General features: G+C 42.9%; 1 protein-coding gene across 9 annotated transcripts in view; it reads left to right on the plus strand.

The window, feature by feature from the left end:
• PIBF1 (progesterone immunomodulatory binding factor 1) overlaps positions 1–16,906 on the plus strand; it is an 81,197-nt gene extending 64,291 nt beyond the window's left edge. For 3 of the 9 annotated variants that reach the window (XM_088667472.1, XM_088667470.1, XM_088667471.1), the window contains exons 17-19: positions 9,430–9,603; positions 13,139–13,171; positions 14,657–16,906. In XM_088667472.1, coding sequence (XP_088523598.1) covers positions 9,430–9,603; positions 13,139–13,171; positions 14,657–14,824 — 375 coding nt within the window. In that variant the 3' untranslated portion in view covers positions 14,825–16,906. Of the gene's footprint in view, positions 1–9,429; positions 9,604–12,641; positions 12,727–13,138; positions 13,392–14,002; positions 14,620–14,656 lie in introns of those variants that run through there. The other 6 variants (XM_088667475.1, XM_035115491.3, XM_088667474.1 and 3 more) reach the window with 3 other exon arrangements.
• The last annotated feature ends 2,628 nt before the right edge of the window (positions 16,907–19,534 follow it).

A 19,534-nucleotide genomic window follows, 5' to 3' on the forward strand; every position in this document is an offset into this window, starting at 1 on the left:
GGTTCTGTTTCAGTGTATCTGAAGAAGAGTGCATGCACATGAAAGCTCATACCAAGAACAAACGTAGTTGGTCTTTAAGGGACATGTGTGACGCTGTGGGTTAAACCACAGAGCCTAGGGCTTGCCGATCAGAAGGTCGGCGGTTTGAATCCCTGCGATGGGGTGAGCTCCCGGTGCTTGGTCCCAGCTCCTGCCAACCTAGCAGTTCGAAAGTATGTCAAAGTGCAAGTAGATAAATAGGTACCGCTACAGCGGGACGGTAAACAGCGTTTCCGTGTGCTGCTCTGGTTCGCCAGAAGCGGCTTAGTCATGCTGGCCACATGACCTGGAAGCTGTACGCTGGCTCCCTCGGCCAATAATGCAAGTTGAGCGCCACAACCCCAGAGTCGGTCACGACTGGACCTAATGGTCAGGGGTCCCTTTACTTTTAGGTGCTACTGGACAATTATTATTTTTTCCTATGGCAGCAATGAGCTCTTGTGAGAATTCCAGCAAGATCTTGCCAGATGCCTCCACTGTGCGACCCCTGTAAGCGAGGCTTCCGCAGGGGGGACAGGCACCCCGGGCAGTGGGGTTGCTGCTGTTGCTCAGCCTAATACTGGCCTGGCTGAGCAAGTTGCACTGGCGTGTCTTTGACTGAGCCAGGGTTGATGACTTAATGCCAGCTGAGACAGGAATCATCCAGCTAAGCCATCATAAGCTGTTCATCCCAGCAGATCTTGCCACAGGATTGCCCCCTAAGAGTCTGAGAAAGACGCAAGAAGCAGGCAGGTAGTTTTAAGGGGCAGATAAGTGGAAGCAAGTTCAGAAGTGCTTTGGGTAAACTGTCAAGAAAGGCTGCCAGCGGCCTTTTCTTGCCTTATCAGAGCTAGGCACAGCTGGGGTGGTTTATGTTTCCTGGAGGAAACCCTGGAGTGAAGCAGGGCAGAGTTGGGGAGAGAATAATAGCTCATTCTGTCCCAGATGCTCTGTGCAGATAACAATATTTATTACATAAAATACATGCCAAAAGGCAAAAGGTCTCAGTCTGAAAAAGCTTACCTTCCACGGCACTCGGCAAACCTCTTGCCTCTTGTCTTTTGCCTTTTCTATACTACAGTCACAGCTACACTGTTTTTGAACTGTTGTCTGGCTACACAGTAGATAATGCACTTGCTTGAATACACTTGACAGATTACGTATGTTTTTATATTGTTCTACATGGGCAATTTAGGGCCACATTCAGATTGAATTAAAATAAACCTTTGTGTGAGATCCAAGAATGTTTCACAGGCCTTGAAAAGTGTTTCTTTCTTTCTCCGAGGCTTGTGTGGTCTGATAAGTTTCCAGTCACACATTTCCTTTTTATTGAACTCTTGAAAGACTACTCTGCATTTCACAAAAGACACAGGGAATGCGAGATAATGCATTTTATTAGGCCGACTCACATTCAGAATGTAGTACGGTATATGGGCTTCCAGGTGTTTCTGAGGCTGTATATTCAAGGAAAGTGGGGTGGGCAGCCTGCTGTTTCTGTGATCCTTATTTTGACGATTTCAAAAAGCATTCTCCCCTGCCCCCCAGATATACTATATTCTAAGACTCATGATCATCCTTGCACTTCATCATTCCCCGCTTTCTCTTCCTGCTGCAATTGCTGCTCTCAATTGGAGGATCCCCCCTTTGTGCTGTGTACAACAGTGTTTGGATGCTTCTGGTGTTTCTGCTGATTTTCTCATTCTCTGGAGGCCACTTGGTGGGGGGACCTCTTGTCATCGCCCTTGCTCACACCATTAAATACTTCCTGAGGAGAATGAGAATGGGCAGCAGCAGCACAAGTTTCCAGGACTGGTGTGCTTGCTTGCTTTATTTCCTTATTTGTTTAAAGCATTTATACCCAGCCCTTCAGCCAGAAAGCTTCCCAGAGTGGCTTGCAAAATTCAGTAGTCAGACCTACTTGCAATATTAAAGACATAAAGACATTCCCAAGGAAAGGAATAGAAAGCCACTTCTCGGAGCAGCTCCTTGCGCACAGGAGACATGTCCTTTAGAGCAGTGGGCCTCAACCTTGGGCCTCCAGATGTTTTGAGACTACAATTACCATCATCCCTGACCACTGGTCCTGCTAGCTAGGGATCATGGGAGTTGTAGGCCAAAAACATCTGGAGGCCCAAGGTTGAGGACCACTGCTTTAGAGGACACCCTCAGCAGCAAAGGGGCTGTGACTATTTTTCATCAACATTTGTTTTTCTCTCTTTAGCCACCAAGACAATACAACCGGCTCCAGTGATATCAAAGAGGAATGTAGGGGAGCATTTGTCCCCTGCACTCTCTACAAAGGAGCTCTCACTCGAAAACTCTCCCCACAATAAGCCCTGTAGAAATAGCTGAAGAATATCTGAATCAGGAGAGGCCGTCCAGTACTGGCGCCTGGATTCAGTGGTGTTATGGATGATGCAAAATAAGCTGAGCCTGAATATTGGGGAGATAGAAGCTCACTGTGGGTGAGTGTCTGGAAAAGTGGCCAGTTGCCTGCCCTGGAAAGCCTTATAATTGGAAGAACTTGGCAATCATTTTTTTTAATGATTTCTATGCAGTTTTGCATGTGTTTTACTTACCAAGCAAAACTAAATTATATTGAATATCTTTTGAATTCCCAAGTAATGTTACAACTTTTTGCCAACCCTTATTTCTGGAATTTGAAAGTTGAAAAATTAAGCACACCCTACTTAAGAGGCAGCACCTAATATTGATTCTGTATATGTAAGAAATCAGTCTTTCAGTGTGGCAGCACCTAAACTTTGGAACTCCTTGCCTATTGACATCAGACAGGCATCTTCACTGTACCTTTCCCCCTGGATGGTTAAGTCCTGTCAAAGGCATGCTGGCCACATGACCCAGAAAGCTGTCTGTGGACAGACCTTTTCCTTTACCTGCTTAAAACATATACAGTGGACCCTCCAGATACGAATTAAATTCGTTCTGGGAGTCCATCCACAACCTGAAAAGTCCATAGGCGGAGGCGCTGCTTCTGCATGGCATGATTGAGCACTTCTGCACATGCGCAAAGCGCAGCGAAACCCAGAAGTATACACTTCCAGGTTTGCCGCGTTCGTAACCCAAAAGTTACGTATCCAGAGGGTCCACTGTATACCCAGACATGTAGATGTAGATGTGTTTAATCTCTTTTTAGTATATTGTTACTTTTAATTATCTTTTAAATGTATTAGCTACTTATTTAACTTTTATAAGAAATATTAAAAATTATCAATAAAGGCCACTTGAGGTTTTATTACAGTCAAGCAGTATATAAATTTGGGAGTTTTGAAAAAGAAAAAGAAAAATGGAGACTAGAATGAACAGGACTAAATATTGCCATTGCTCAAAATACCTATTTCATCTCTGAAATATTTTCCTTTTTTGTCATGAATATCCAACCCAGTGGGGAGGGGCAGATGGATCAGTTGAGGGATTTCCTTTTTATTCTGTTCCATTTTGTGTTTTGTATTATCTGAAAAAGAAAAATAGTTTTAAAAAAGGAATATCCAGTCTCATCATGAGTTCTGTGAATTCTAAAGCTGTCAAACTGCATTGTATTTAATCTAATCAACTGTGCACCTCCCTAAAAAAGGCCTATCTATTCTGATACTGAAATCCCATTGCATGTGAAGGTGTTTGTCAGTTTTTCTATAGCTGCGTCTCCTTTTACTAGAGTTGTTCTCAAGCATGATTAAACTACTGAACCTTTCTAAAGGTTATTTACCTGAGTTAGTCAGTAGACTGAAGGCGTTCTTGAAAGCCCTCTGGCTCTCCTACAACACTAAGCTTATTACTGGTAACATTGGTTTTCTGCTTTGTCAGTGAACAGCATACATCTTTCTATGGCAATTTTAAAAAGAAAGCTGAAAGCAGGCATTTTGGTTAGACTGCCTTTAGCCAAGTTCCTTCCTTGTTTTACTTTTTTATATAAGGCAATTTCAGAATTATGTTTCTAAAGAGAATTTATTCTTCCTTTTTGCATATGTGCTGCAACCTTCTAAATACAATGCTTAGTTCCTTCTAACATTCAGCCAGAAGGTAATTATCATTTTTCTTCTACTAAGTTACTGTTCTGAGATCCTTGCTTCTATTAATGTTCTGTTTGTTTGCACACACACATACACATACACAGAGAGAGAGAGATTACAGGGAAATTTCTGTATCCCAAGTTAGCCCTGGAGCTATTCTCAACTACAGTTTAGAGAAGCAAGCAAGGATCATATTGTTAAGTGATTGTCAAGACAGTTCTGGTTCCTATTGTGCTGTTATCAGCACTTCTCATTTTTATTTTATGTTATCTATTGAGTTATTGTGTTACTTAAACATGAATACAAAAAGGCTACTGAATTTAGAACACCTGGAAGCTTTTTAGCAAACGGGGCCCATTCATGCACACAATTTTGGATGAGAGGGGAAGCTTTGAGTAACTTGCTTCTCCTTCTTAGACGTCACACACACACACACACACACACACACACACACACACACACACACCTAAGAATTGTATGCTCATTTATTGTGCCCTATAAAGTAAACTTGTGCTGAATAAAATCTGACTTTCAGGAAACACAGTTTCCATGTGCTACAAAAATAAGCAAGGCTTATTGTAATGTAAATTGATAGGAACGCAATGTAAGCACCTCAGATTTTGATTTAGAGGGGAAATGTTCCACAAAATATAGGCAAAATTCATTGTGTTTGTTTGGATTGCAAGATCAAACTGGCAAGCACGTTATACAAAACGTACTTTGGAGAGAGCCAAGATTTTTATTATTATTATTAAGGATAGGAGTTTTTAGCAAGAAACAGTTGCCAGTAGGATCATCCAAATATTTAAAAAGTCCTTAATTCATTTCCCCAGGTGACTATGAATCTTTCAATCATGTTGCAGTAGCTGTCCAGCTGTGTAAACCCTTCTAGTTTTCTATTCAGATATAACAAATGAACAGAAACATACTTATGAACCACCAAAGCAGCAAGAGATAGCTCTGGAGCAGAAACACCTACAGATATTCTGTACATTTGTTTTGTTTTTTAAGGAATGGGTTGTTTTCCTCAGAGTAGACCCATTGAGATCTCATAAGTAATTTGGGGTGCATTCAGTGCCTGGGATCCCAGGAACTACTCTATCCAAGCTCTTGTACAGGGGTAGGCCACCTAAGGCCCATGGGCTGGATGCGGCCCAATCACCTTCTAAATCCGGCCCGTGGGCGGTCTGGGAATCAGCGTGTTTTTACATAAGTAGAATGTGTCCTTTTATTTAAAATCCATCTCTGGATTATTTGTGGGGCTTAGGAATTCGTTCTTTTTTTTATCTTTTTCAAAATATAGTCCTGCCCCCCACATGGTCTAAGGGACGGTGGACCCGGCCTATGGCTGAAAAAGGTTGCTGACCCCTGCTCTAGTACACTTTATGTCATTGAGCAGGGGTCAACAACCTAAGGCCCAAGAGCCACAAGCAGCCCATGGGGGTCATTTAACCGGCCCATGAGCCACCCCCAAACCAAGCTGCCCACTTAGCGATTCCCTGCGCGCTGCCCTAAACCAGCACAGTGAGGGGATTCGCTTCCGTGGCGCCAGAAATTGTGCCTGCACATGCGCAGACGCCGGAAATCACGTCTGTGCAGATGCAGATGCTGGAAATCGCGGCATTTTATATTTACATTTTATATTTATGTACTTTGCCTGAAAGTTGTGTTCATTGTGTCAACCAAACTATACAATACATTCAGAGTTTACCCCCCAAAAATCCCTTGCTCCAGCAGACAGAACCAAGTTCTTTGTTTTGTTTGCAAGGGTGTACTATGGGTAGTGATCTCCTTCCACAAAGTATTGTCGTGATACATGTGTCAGAGTGTTGTCAAACTCTGCTCCTCTTAAAGGAATCAAAGGCAGCACACAACTGTTACAGCAGGGGCTGTACAGCATCCCCCCCCAAAAAAAAATCCCTTCTAAATTATTTTCAAAGTTATTGTCAGGGGCTCTATGGTTTGAACCAGCTCATAGACTGATGATGGAATAAGGCTGAAAAGCTCTCTGGGAATGGATGCACTCAGACTGCTTCCAGTTTTCAACCCAATTCAGAGTCAGGGGCGTAGCGAGGCGGCGCAACACCCGGGGCGGCAAATTGCCATGCCCCCGGGGGGCGCGGTGTTGCTACGTAACGGCTCATGCGTCGCTATCTAAGGGGGATCATACACCCCCCCCTGAATTCAAAACGGAGCCTGGACGCTCCGTTTAGAAGTCGCGGGGGCGCAATCTCCCTCTACCTAGCACGCATGTACAACGCAATCCCCTGTATGTTGTACGCATGCGCAGCATCCCACTGTGCATGCGTGCTAGGTAGAGGGGGATTGCGCTCCCGTGACTTCTAAACAAAGCGTCCAGGCTCAGGCGCCGATTGCGGGGCGAGGGCACGGCCCCGAGTGCCGCCACCCCTCCAGCAGGCACCCGCACAGCACCCAATCGCTCTGCCCGCGACGCCTGCAGCTTTTTTGTTTTTTTTCCCCAAGGCTGCCGTGCAGAGGCAAGGGGCGTGGGCGCGGCCCCAAGTGATGCCCCCTCCAGGACGGTGCCGCTTGCTCCGCCCCTGTTCAGAATGTCATTTAAGACCCTTAAAGTTGCAAATAATTTGGGACCAGGATACATTAAGGACTGCCTTGTCTGATTTCCCCTCTCATTCAGGAAGACTGGCACTAGAGAGCTATAACAGACTGAGTAGTATTCAGTTACATATTGCGCTAGCAGAACTAGTGCAAGAGGATTTCTCCTCCTTCCTCCATGTGTGCCCTGGGCCATCCCCCAAACTGTTCTGGAAGGTTTTTGGGGGAACCCAAGAAATTTAAGCGGTACGCAGAGTGCAGGGGGGGGAGAAGGGAAGACTTTTCTTGTACTTGTGGATCAATCTGCTTAGCACTATGTTGTGCTTGTATTGTTCTTTTGCTCAATTTATGCTGCTCCATGAAGCTGGGTAGCAATTTGCTAATCTTCAAAGCCCCCACTTAAAATGATTACATTTAAATAAAAGGTTCTCGCATCACTTCTGGAAGACACCTATACATTGGCTAGAAGAGGTTTTCATAGAAACTTTTTTTAAGTGCATGGAAGGCTTTCTGCTGATTTACAAGGAATTGGGAAGATTTTTGGAGAGGGCTTATTCTCTTCCCCCCCCCCTGCACCGCTTACCTGAGAGTTGGCCTCTCTCCAAGAGATATGATGGCCAAATAACTACTAAAAGATTGCTTTGTGTTCTCTGAAATGTAAACTCTCTATCAGCCTGAGAATTGCCTACCATTGTCATGTTTTGGAGTACAATTTCAACATCTCTTCAATCAGAATATGGTGCAGCAAAGTAGTACACTCATTCACAGTGGTTGCTAAAATGAAAACACGATTTGCATCCCAATCCTAAACCTACCTGAATACTTATTTCCATAGCTTCCCAGTGGGTTTGCTTAGGATTGTAGCCTCAGTCCAGTAAAGATGAAGCATGTGCTTGCAATATAATTGTCCCAGTTATTTTCATCGAGAAATTTTGTCTATGCATTGCTTTGGCAACATCTCTGCAGAGTTTACAACTTTCAGCAACATGTTGGTATCAGTTATGCAGCCCTTTGAAACAGCTGCTCTGCAGTTGAGCTGTTTTGACATGCCACTGCACATGGCTGAATTATGCAAATACTTGCAATATTAAATGACTGAGCAATAAGAAGTATGCACCCAGTGGAGAAAGTGGTTTGGTGTGCTTTAAGGGTTTGGGGTGGTGTTATGAGGAGGCCATAACTGGAATATTGGGCATTTATTAAGTAGATGTAACAGTCAGTACAACAAAGTGTGCCTATTTTTACCTTTTGAGCAGAAGAATTTACATCCTACGGTATTATAGAGCTGCTTATAAGTAATTGTGTATGAGGAATGGCATGCTTTCATCCTCCAAGGCTCATTTTCATAATTGTAACCAAAACGGTGAATCAATGTGAATTAAGAAATCTATTGTTAACTCACAGTCTACTGCTACTTGTTTGTTGTCTGACATTAAACTACAAGCATTCATGTTTTTACACCATTGTTGCATGAGTTTATCCAGGCCTCCTTACATTTCCTTGAAGCTCAAATCATTGTGAAATAGATAAATTTTATCTGTCAGGATGAAAAGTGACCAACGGAACCCCAAACTAGAATTTACATGCCCGGATGGTTCTGTTAATTTACTATTTTCCAACTTCTGATAACGAAGAAGACTTGCTGGTATTTTCAGAACTGAAACTGGATGCTTGTTTCATTCTTGTGTTTAAAAGTTTTTGCTTTGGTTGGTTGGTTGGTTGAAGTATGAAAGGGGTAGAATAATCCACCCTCAACAGAGCTCTGTGGTTGTATTCAAACGTAACATTTAACCATGGTTTAGCTGCACTACGTCTGCTACATCTAGCAAAGTGTTTTGTTTGCGCCCTCCCCTCCTCTCCTCCCATGCAATGGGGAAGAGGGCTTCAGTAGAGTTTAGTTTCACTATTAGAAAATCCTGGGTTAGCATCATACTAAAACAAACTTTGGTTTGTTTAGCAAACCAGCTTCATAACCTTTGGTTTGACATTGACTTGTTGCATAATTTAACATAATTATCTTAAAGCAATATAACTACTTCAAACATAGCACTAAGTTGAAATGTTTTAACTGTCAAGCTAAACACTGCCTCAGCACAAGCCATGGGGAAGGGAGAGGGTCACATCGAAGGGGCGCATTCATGCTCAACCATGTGGTGTGCAAACATGGCCTATGCCTCTCTCTTGAATTTCTTTACTGAGCATATCTCCCAATTAGGAGGCAAGTCCAGAGAACTGATGTGTTGAGAGGCAAAAAATTGCTTTTCTGTTTCAGAGAGGGAAGCTCGTCTCTTTACAACATTTTTTCCTATATTTACTGTGATCTTTGTAGTGTGTATGTTTTCTCCTGGATGTTCCCACTCCTCTCACTTTACTGGGAGTAATAAGTGTTTTTTATATCTGCCTTTGTAAGACATGCTCTCTTATCCCAGCCATCTGCCTCTTATTTGTAAGCATGCAGATTGGATTAAGCCAGCGCTCTGCCTTTTCAAAACAAACCTTTAAAAAGAATTGTTTTAAAATAAATGGCAGTTTAAGTGAAAAAGAGCCAGTGGGATGCTTAACTGTGCTCTGTAAATCTTTTTCTGTCACAGCATTTCACAAATGATGAGCTCCTATTCATATAAATCTTGTGCCTTTTTTATTTTATTACTTCCTTTATGAAGTGGTTTCAAATAAGTAATCAGACCAGAAAGGGAGATAACCATCCTTATTGTACTGTAATGATTCCATTTCCATGCTTTGTTGAATAGAAAATGCATGTTCTATAACCAGTAATGGAGGCTTATAGTTTGACTTCTTTTTTGTTAAGGAACTGGCTGTGATGAAACAGACGTTGATTCGTCTTCATGGTAAACCCCAAGGAGATAGTTTGCCCCAGAAACAGGGTCAAAATCTGCATGCAAAAGCCATTTCAAATCCATCAGTCAGTTTGCCTTTTGAACACGAGGAAGGAAATGTCTTTGCACCCAAACCAACATTATTTGTAAGTACAGCAACCATTTTTGTTTATTTTCATGGTGCAGCAACTTTTAAATACCTGTATGCTTTTTTATTAGATCTTGGTAGATCAGTGTGTTAGATACAGTGTTGGAACTATGAGCTCTGAAATAAAAATAAATGTATTTTATTTTCATTAATTAAAAGTTTAGTCCACCCTTCCACCTAAGTGTTCAAGGCAGCATTCATGGTCTTCTTGCCCATTTTATCCTCACAACAACCCTGTGAGGTGGTGACTCAGAATCACCTAGTGACCATCATGGCTCTGTCAGGATCTGAACCTGGATCCAATGCGCTAACCATCATAACAGAATGCTCCTAATAAAGAGAGAAGTGAATGGCTCCTAAGGGGCAGAGCAATTCAAGCTATAGGAAGTCAGCATATGTTATACCAGGATAAATTATCCTGGGGCAATTTATCCCTGTTCCAAATTCAGGAGCAAAGATACTGCCAACTGAGCGGGTCTGAGTCTCGCAGAGGGAGAACAAGGACCGCCTCTTTCCATTTAAACCTACCCAGACCCTGATATTATCATCTGAGGTCCTTTTTTGTGTGCCTCCTCCATGACAGGTCCAGAGGGTGGCAACACAGGGACGGGCCTTTTCTGCAGTGGCTCCCCGTCTGTGGAATGCTCTCCCCAGGGAGGTTCAGCCGGCACCAGGCAAAAACATTCCTCTTTAACCAGGCCTTTGGCTGATTGAGGGTTGCCTTTATTTTTGTTATATGTATTTTCTGTTTTTATATTGTGATTTTATGTTACAAACCACCCTCAGCTCTACGGGTATAGGGCAGTATACAAATATTTTTAAAAAAATTAAGAAAATAATAAGCAAACCTTTAAAATAGAATTAGACTTACACCACCCTATTTGCCAGTGTCACTTCCACTGTGTTGCTAGGTCACATGACTGAGCTAAACAGAGTTTGGAAGAGGGAAATGTCTCCCCCTGCCATGTTCCTGGAATGTCCCTTTTTCGAGACGTATGCCAGCTGAGCCAGGATGGAGGACTTAGGCAGTGCATCTGTGGCTGAGCCAAAATAGGGGACTCCAGCCAGCGTAGCCGCAGCTGAGCCCAAGCTCAGCCAGAGCCCCACCTATATCAAATTCTCCCATAGCTGCTCAATACACATATTTAAGTGTCACCATGAATCACACATTTCCTCTAAGTGGCGATTTCGCCCTTCCAGTCTTAAGTCCGACACTAGCTTAAACACTACACGAGCTCTCAATAAGCAGATGCCCACAGAACTTTATGGAAATCTTAGGAAATGGGTTTGCAACAAATGCAAATAGGGGGAAATTACCTCCCAGGTTTTGACAGTAAAGGTGATTGAGAAATAAGACATGTGCTCAATGGAACAGTGTCTTGGATAAATAAAAGGTAATCCAACTTCACTATGGTGCTTTGAGGCATACATCCATTTAAGCAATGACTAATCTAAATGGATGCCATGTCACACCAGCCTATGTCTTTGTTCCGTGGTTATTCCAAAGATTTGACTGCAGAACTTTGTACTGTTGTTGTTGTTTGAGAGAAGAGTGCACGGAGGTCAGGAGAAATTGTATCTGCTAATCACAATCTGAACACAAAATTTCTCTTTGAATTTGGTGCAGCTCTTTTTTTGTGTATCTTCCGCGAAAAAAGAGACTGTCAGTGGGCCTTAAAGAGAGAATGCAAGTGAGATGGTGTTAACCTTATGTAACTGACACTGCTACCTTCAAGTATTATTTTCCAAACATCTCTAATACTAAATTATTTTCCTTAGTATATCTCTCTATTTTAGCACAGCTGCTTTTTCCCCTAGCTCTTCTTTAGCATCTTCATGAGTTGAAAGGTTTTTTTAACACCTTAATATATAATATGCCATTATTTTTCACAGAAGAGAGCTATATTTATTCCAATCACATTGCATGCACAAAATATGGGGCTGGATTACACTAACTCATTCCACTAGCAGGACTCCCCCACTAGCACAGTGGGGCTTCCTCCCCATGCATGCCCCCCCTGCACCTTCCGCAAGTCTACTTTGGAGGGTTGGGAGAACCCCCAGAGCAGTGGGGGCTGGGGGAGATCTTTTTGTTGCTTGCGCTGACAGAACAATCAAATTGTTCAGGCAACAGATTGTAGAATCAGAATTGGAAGGGAGCCTGAGGATCATCTAGTCCAACCCCCTGCAATGTGGGAATGTGCAGCTGTCCCTTATGGGGATCGAACCTGCAACCTTGGCATTATCAGCACCATGCTGTAACCAACTGATCTCTTTAGTGCTATGTTGAAATTAGCATCTTGATCAGGGGTCAGCAACCTAAGGCCCATGGGCCAGAGGTGGCCCAGAGATCATTTGACCGGCCCACGAGGACCCCCCCCCGAACTGAGCTGCCTGCTCACACACTGCGCTAAACTGGCATGGTGCGGGGACTTGCACGGGGACCGAAAATCGCATCAGCGCAAGCGCTGAAAATTCCAGGCAGGTAGGCGATCAGGCCCATGGAGGGATCTCCACGGTACCGATCCGGCCCAGGCAAGATAAACCTTGCTGACCCCTGATCTTGATAATAAGGGTACCTCTAGACCTGATAACCTAGCAGTTCCTGCCAACCTAGCAGTTCAAAAGCACGTCAAAGTGCAAGTAGATAAATAGGTGCCGCTCCGGCGGGAAGGTAAACGGCATTTCCGTGTGCTGCTCTGGTTCGCCAGAAGCAGCTTTGTCATGCTGGCCACATGACCTGGAAGCTGTACGCCAGCTCCCTCGGGCAATAAAGCGAGATGAGCGCCGCAACCCCAGAGTCGGTCACGACTGGACCTAATGGTCAGGGGTCCCTTTGCCTTTTTAGACCTGATAAGAGCAGAAAGACAGCTTCTGAAACAAAGCAAGGCACTTGTTGTTATGAAGGTTTTAACCCATCAGTTTTTTGTAATATGGATAACATTCCAACTGCTGAGTATTATCGTTGATGTGGACTTAACAGTGGCTGGAACACAGATTGCTGCTCCCTGCCCCAATTGAATATTTGGCTTTTAGGTGGACAGCCCCTTGTTTGATGGTGCCAACCATCTGTAAACTGAGAGTGCAGAGGCACCCTAAAACTGTAAAGGTAGGTTTGAAAATGTAATGGCAGGCCTTACATAAGGGGTTAAAGGTGAGGCTGAACACAGAGCACAAGCGTTCGTTGATTTGCATAGTTCTTTGGCTCTTTCAGTGCCCAGCACAAGCAGACTAGGTTATATACAACATGAGCAAATGTATGCAAATGTGTTTCATTTTCATAATGTTCAGAGATTACAGAATTCAGCTTTTCTTGAGGTAGATCTTGAATTACATACTTGTTTTTGTTTTGGTGGTTGTGTTTTGTTTGCTTGCCTAATTCATGTTAAATGTGCAGCTGTAATGAAATTATAGCAGTAGGACTGAAACTTGCCCAAATGGTTGCAGGTTACGTGTTAGGCGAGTGCTGTACCACTATTGCTTTATTACTTTGCTTCCTTCAACTACACAAATGTGTTTATTTTATTTCACAGACAAACGAAGCTCCACTACAGTACTTGAAGAAGGTAAAGCAGAAAAAAGCATCTTAGGTTATTTCAAGAAATAAATGTTGATAATCATAATCATGTTCTAAAAATTCTTAATTACACACCTCTATTTTCATTCCCTTTATTTCAAATTTAAAGAGAACTTTTTGAATCGCTTTTGTGAATTTCAAAATTCATATACCAGCCCTTGTGCTGAAAGGTTGACCTATTAAAGGCTTTTGAATTTGTTAATCTGTAACTGGTGTTTGTTTAAGAGTTCATATTTGAAAATAATTTTAAGTACTAAGCCATTTTTGTGTTCCTCTGACTTCTAGGAACATGAGCATATCCTTGTAGGATACCATTTTTAATGCTTCTGTTGGGAAGCATTTATGTTCAGCTGCAAGGAAAGCATTTTCTATTACTCAGATTTGGATACGTCTGCGATGGCACATGTTTCCAGACAGGCTCTGTGCCTTTGATCACACTGTGGAAAGTAGAAATTCAATTAGTACAGTTTCCCATCGCAACATGGTTTCCTTGAGACATAACATCAGCTTGGTGGCCAGGAGGAAATTACAAGTAATTCATGGAATCATGTGCTTCCTCTCATGTTCTCCAATTCACTTATTTCCTGGTTTGCTGTTACCTTCCAACCCAAGATTGGAAACTATGGTTTGAACCAATGTTGTAAGGTGGAACAGAATGTACACAGGGAGAAGGCGGAATGGGCTCATGTAACCCATAAACCATGGCTTTGCATTCATGTTAACAAAGCACGTGAATCTCTGTGAATGTAGAGGTGAACATTACATGTGTATATTCTGGTCTATGTTGAGCTGCTGACACTCATTGGGCTGTTCCATTTAGTTGCCTTGGAAGCCATGAAACCCTGAGCTGCCTCTGAGGAGTCCTTGGATATTGAAGATCCTCCAAGACCACACCAGAAACTACATCAGCCAGCTTGGTCAGGGAGGTTTTGGGGCAGCAGGGTGGGCAGTGCAGCAACAGCATCCTCAACCTGTCTCCTTGACCCCCCCCCCCCCACACACACACCAGACACAGGCCCTCTACTCCAGCTGCTAAGAGGAGAGGCTTCTCAGTGAGGGAGAGAGAATGAACTCCTATGAACTATGAAATGCCTTCCGTACAAACCCTCTAGTCTGGATTAGTATTGGACACAGTACACAGGAAGGCAGAGCTGCATCAGGTCCCCCATGTAACAACACATGCTAGGCCAGCCTCTTCACTCACAGTGAGACCAGGGATCAACATTATGAACTGAGCTGGTGTTCAGTAACACCACTACCAGAATGTGGAGCTGTATCACAGATGGGAAGGAGGTCAGAGTGGAGAGCAAAATGCCAGCATCTGTAAACCACCCTCTGATTTGGGGTGTGTAGTTAATGCATCTGGAGTAGCAATGTTAAAATAGCGGCTGGGGCTCACAAACGCTTATGTCACAATAAATGGGTTTGTCTTTAAGGCGCCATGTTACACTCTCTCTTTTTTTGCCTCCTACAGACCCTCCTTGCTATTCCCCTGAGATCAGATCAAAGTGTTGTTTTCAGTGAAAGGAATGATCAAATACCCACTGAATGTCTCAGCTCTGTTAATCTGTCCAATTCTCTCTCATTGTTATCGATCATTTCGTTTGTCTGGCACACAGTTCGTATCCCCCAGGTAATCTGATTAAGTCATTTAAAAGCCAACAGTATGATTTACATTATAAGGCCATATGTTGTTCAGATCTTCTCAAAGCAGTTGGAAGCATCAAAGTCAAATCTCAAAATGTATAGATAATGCATATGTACATCACAAGCTCTTAGCCTCTGTTCTCTGAGCCCCTTCTTTTGAAATCCAATTTGCAAGTTTTATCTTTAACTGGGAGTAAGGAACAACGTAATGACTCACCTGCAGGAAGCTCAGGAAACTTCTGCTGGAGACATCGCATTGCAACTCTGCCCTTGATTATTTGGTTCATTACCATATCCAACTCTACAGCATCCTTTTGATGGTGCAGCAACCAGAACTACTCACAGTATTCCGTATATGCAGTCACACCATAGATTTGTATCATTTTAATTTGGAATGAAGCTGAAGACTGGAGTCAGGCTATGAATTCACACTGCAATTCGGGGCACTTCTTTTTAAACAAAGCATAAAGCTGGAGACTTTTAGTAGCTATGAACCTATTTTCACTCAAAGTTGGAAATCCTCTCACCCCCTTTCAGTTGTGCAGTAGGCAGACGAGCAATAGGACAAGAGTGGCTATAGCAGGAGAGAGATGCTTTCTCCAAAAATGTCCTCAAAGCCCAGAGACTAGAAGTTCCCTTGAGCTCCTCCAGCCCTAGTCAGTCAGTGTCAATACATCCTGAGTTATTACAATTTGAAGTGTGGTGTGTGCAGACCAGGACCCAAAGCTTCAAGGACTACCTCTCCCCACATGAACCAACCTGGACCTGGATTCATCTGAGGTTCTTCTTCGTGTATGTACCATCTCTGAGGTAGATTCAGAGAGTGACAATACAAGAACAGGGCCTTTTCAGTGGTGGCTCCCCAGTTATGGAATTCCCAGGGAAGCAGCCTGGCACCATAACCTTTCAGCACCAGGAAAACGTTCATTTTCAGCCAGGCTTATGGCCTTAGATATATCAATGTTTGTAGCTTTTGTTTTGTTTTAGTTTTCCATTTGTTTTAATTTTTGTCTTCTGTTGTAAATTGCTTTGAGTTGGCTTTTTGTTTTAAAAAAGAAAAGAAAGAAAACCTGGCTAATAAGTCAAATTCATTTATTAAATTTGTATACTGCCCTTCATCCATAGATCTCAGGGTGGTTCACAACATAAAAATACAAGATAAAAACACAAAATACATAATAAAAACAAGAACAAAAAACCACAAACCAATAAGTTCCCATCCCCTATCCCCTCCCACAAATACATTTAAAAGGGTATATGATGTTAAAGTTAACGTCTCCCATCTGAAAAAAAAATCTGGCTTCCCCCTTTAATTACATAGTCAGAAAAAAAACACTCTGGAAGGAGCCCTAGAAACAGGAATAGTGTAGAGACTGATCCAGATATTGCAGTTCACCTAGCCCTGTAACTTACGCCAGAACATGCCTTTGCCCTCTTCTATGAGATATCCCTTCAGGAATTTTTAAGAGTTCTCACAGACGACTTTTTTCTTCAGGCTAAACCAATGCCTTTCTCTTCTTTGAACTGCACAATGTCACAAAGTACTTTTGAAGCTACTCCCACCACCCACTTTGAATAGTAATTTGTTATGTGATCTAGGCTGAGTGGGGGCAGAAGATAAATCAGGCTATCTACTGAGTGATTTGCAGTAAATCAGCATGCGTTTCTGACTCTCAATTGTCTAAAGATGAGAAGATGACTTTTCCCACCCCAATTAGGCTGCTGTTGAAAACATACCTTACTAGATTCAGAATTTCTCCATTGGGTTCTTTCATTCTCATTCTGTGTCTTCTCCACCTGGCTCTGGTTGGTAGACCTTGGGATCTTAGTTAAAGGGGCGGAAACTAGGCAGATTCAGGAAGTCTGGAGTCTGCTTACCCTTGAGTATAAGGAGATGGCTCTCTAAGGTTGAAAGGTTTTTAGCTGGAGCAATCAGAATAAGATCCACTATTTGACTATTGATTCAAAACCCTAAAATATATTTTATATAATTGACTTTTTATTTCTATTCTTTGTATATCGTATTGTTGTTTTATTGCTATGGCCGATGGCTGACACAAATAAAGAGTTATTCATTCATTCTCTAAGCTTGAACAAGTCTAAGGGCTCACAGTTGGCTTCACAAACTTAGCTCTCCGATCATGGCAAAATCTACAACCCTTCAAACTATGAGAAATTGTAAGAAGCAGCTACTTCTGCATAGGCAATTCTGTACATTGTTCTGATTGTCACTGAAGGCTGGGGTGTTTGTGGGGGCTGGGGGCCTTGGCAGAAACTCAAATGAATTTAAAAACCATTTGCATTTTGTGTAAGGAAGTGAGCAGGGGATGAAACTTTGCTCCCATGTATATCCAAAGGGCTGAAATACTGAATGTAGAAAAAAAAAGCTTGCCAGAGACAGCAAGCATAGCTTGTGCGCATGGATCCCTGTGTGAAGACAACTCTAAAAGAGCCACTGTGAAAGAATGCTTTGATTTCCAAGTAAAAGAATCAACTTTCTTTGACTGTGAATAATCAGAGCCTTTATATTAATGCTTCACTTAAAGGCATGTTGGATCAGCAAATGTAGCTTAATTGCAGGAAAAGTCTTGGATGGAATCTGTGACCACATTTCACTGAAGATCATTTCATTTTCCCTTTCATTATACAATGCGGGATTCATTTAAAACGATCCAGCACACCAGCTAGAACTCATTTTCTGTTCTGCGTTCCATCAGCAGTTACTGAGACACGCTCTTTCTGCACAACAGTTTGACAGTATTCTGCTTCCTTATGGCAGCAATTCCCACACTGTGTGCCAGAGCGCATTGTATGCTGCAAGTGAACAACCAGCATGACAGGAAATGGAATTAAAGGAACCCAGGAGCACCAAGTGCCAACTAAGGAAGAGTTTGCCTGTTGTGCCTCTGCATGATTACACGACCTTGTCTACTTTTACTCATCCATTGGAAGAATTCGGTAATTCTGCTAATCCAGCATGCACTCATAGCAATCTCAGGGCCACTTCAAATGTATAAGCAGGGGCTGTATTGAAGCGAAAAAGGGGAAGAATTTGGGTGACTGGGGAAAAGAAAAGGGAGGACAAAGGAGGATGCCACAGGAGTAAGGATGGCGAAGGAGAGGGAGAAGGGAACAAAGATAAATGCACAAACACAAATTGTGTCCAATAAAACAGATTCTCTGAAATGGCATACTTTTGCCCCTTCCCCCACAATCTCCCCTTAACCCCCCCCCCCCCCGAAAAAATCACTGATCACATCTTTGTCCGCTGACAATCACAGCTAGCGCAAAAGCATGAATCAAAGGCACTGATTCTCACGGATCCTTGGAATTTTTACAAGGGATTGATTCCCCTCCAAACCATCATCAAACCATAGGTCACTTCTGTGCATGCAGATGTGTTGGGGGTAATTTTGTTGTCACAATATGTAAAAAATAATGAACATCCATGAGGCTCCACGCTGTGGATCTGTGCTTTTGTGACTTGCACTGGTGCGGCCTTACCGTAGCAACCTGCGATTTGACAGCTGTTTTGTGGGGGACCATGTGTGAAATGCAAGTGGGTCCTTTTCATGATCCAGCTTTTGTCCACAGACCCTGTGGAAAAGTTGTGGGGTTTTTTTGTCTGTGCCTGCCTGCCTAGGGTGAGTGGAGACTGACTGGGAAGAGAGAAGCAAAGAGGAAGGCGGGCCACAACCCTCTCTTACAATTCAAAATATGTCCATGGGCCCAAAAGGGTTGGTGACCCCTCCTTTGTGGTGCAAGAATACGGTAAATTGTGTCTCTAGTTTTAGTTTACAAATGCAGTGATACCTTGGCTAGCCAAAGTTCCAGGTCCTCTGACCTTTGAATTTTTATTTAAACATCACTATTCTCCTCCCGCCCCCTTCTGCAAAGGATCTGGGTTCTTAGGTACACACTTCTGCAAATGAGGGGCTAACCCCAGGATTTTAACCCAGACTCCATCCTCCTAGTCTCTAAAAGCCCCCAAACCTATGATTAGATCAGAGATGGGCCTTTAATGGCAATAAAGGGAAATGACAGGTGCCTGACACATGGCCTGAATGGACACATTCCTTGCAGGTTTGAGGAATTTCATTTATTATCCCGGTGCTTAGCATTCATTCCAGCCAGCAGGGGTGAGAGAACAATGGCCATGTTTACCCACAGCAGGAGGGGGCTTACCTTTCTTTGTGTCTTCAAAATGCAGCACAAGGCCCCCACTCTCGCATAATGAGCACAGAATGAAACTCCCCTAAGGGCAACCTGATTAAGATCTCCTGTGGAAAATGCCCACCACATATGGACTTCTTGCCCTAATCTAATCTGTAAGGTCTCCCCCCCCCTTTTATTTTTTTTTTAAAAAAGAACCTCAGGCAATCGGGACAATAATTTTAAAGCCACCTTCTGTTGATTTAATTAAAGGCCTGTAAATTGGACTTGAGTTACAGTAAAGTCATTCCTCTATCATTCACACAGTGCCGGGCCATGATACATGTGCCCCCAACATTTCACAGCTCAAAACATTGATCCTCGTGGATTTTCGTGGTTTTCACACGCTACGACAACTACTTACACACTGGAAAAATTTGTACACACTGGAAAAATTTGTACACAATCGTGGACAGTCATGCACATGCTGGACAAAGCTTGCGACTGCTTTAATTAATGAAATAGTTTGTTCCACAATGGCTTCCGTGGTTAA

This window comes from Zootoca vivipara, chromosome 4, assembly GCF_965207765.1.
Source record: "Zootoca vivipara chromosome 4, rZooViv2.hap1.1, whole genome shotgun sequence".
Taxonomy (NCBI): domain Eukaryota; kingdom Metazoa; phylum Chordata; class Lepidosauria; order Squamata; family Lacertidae; genus Zootoca; species Zootoca vivipara.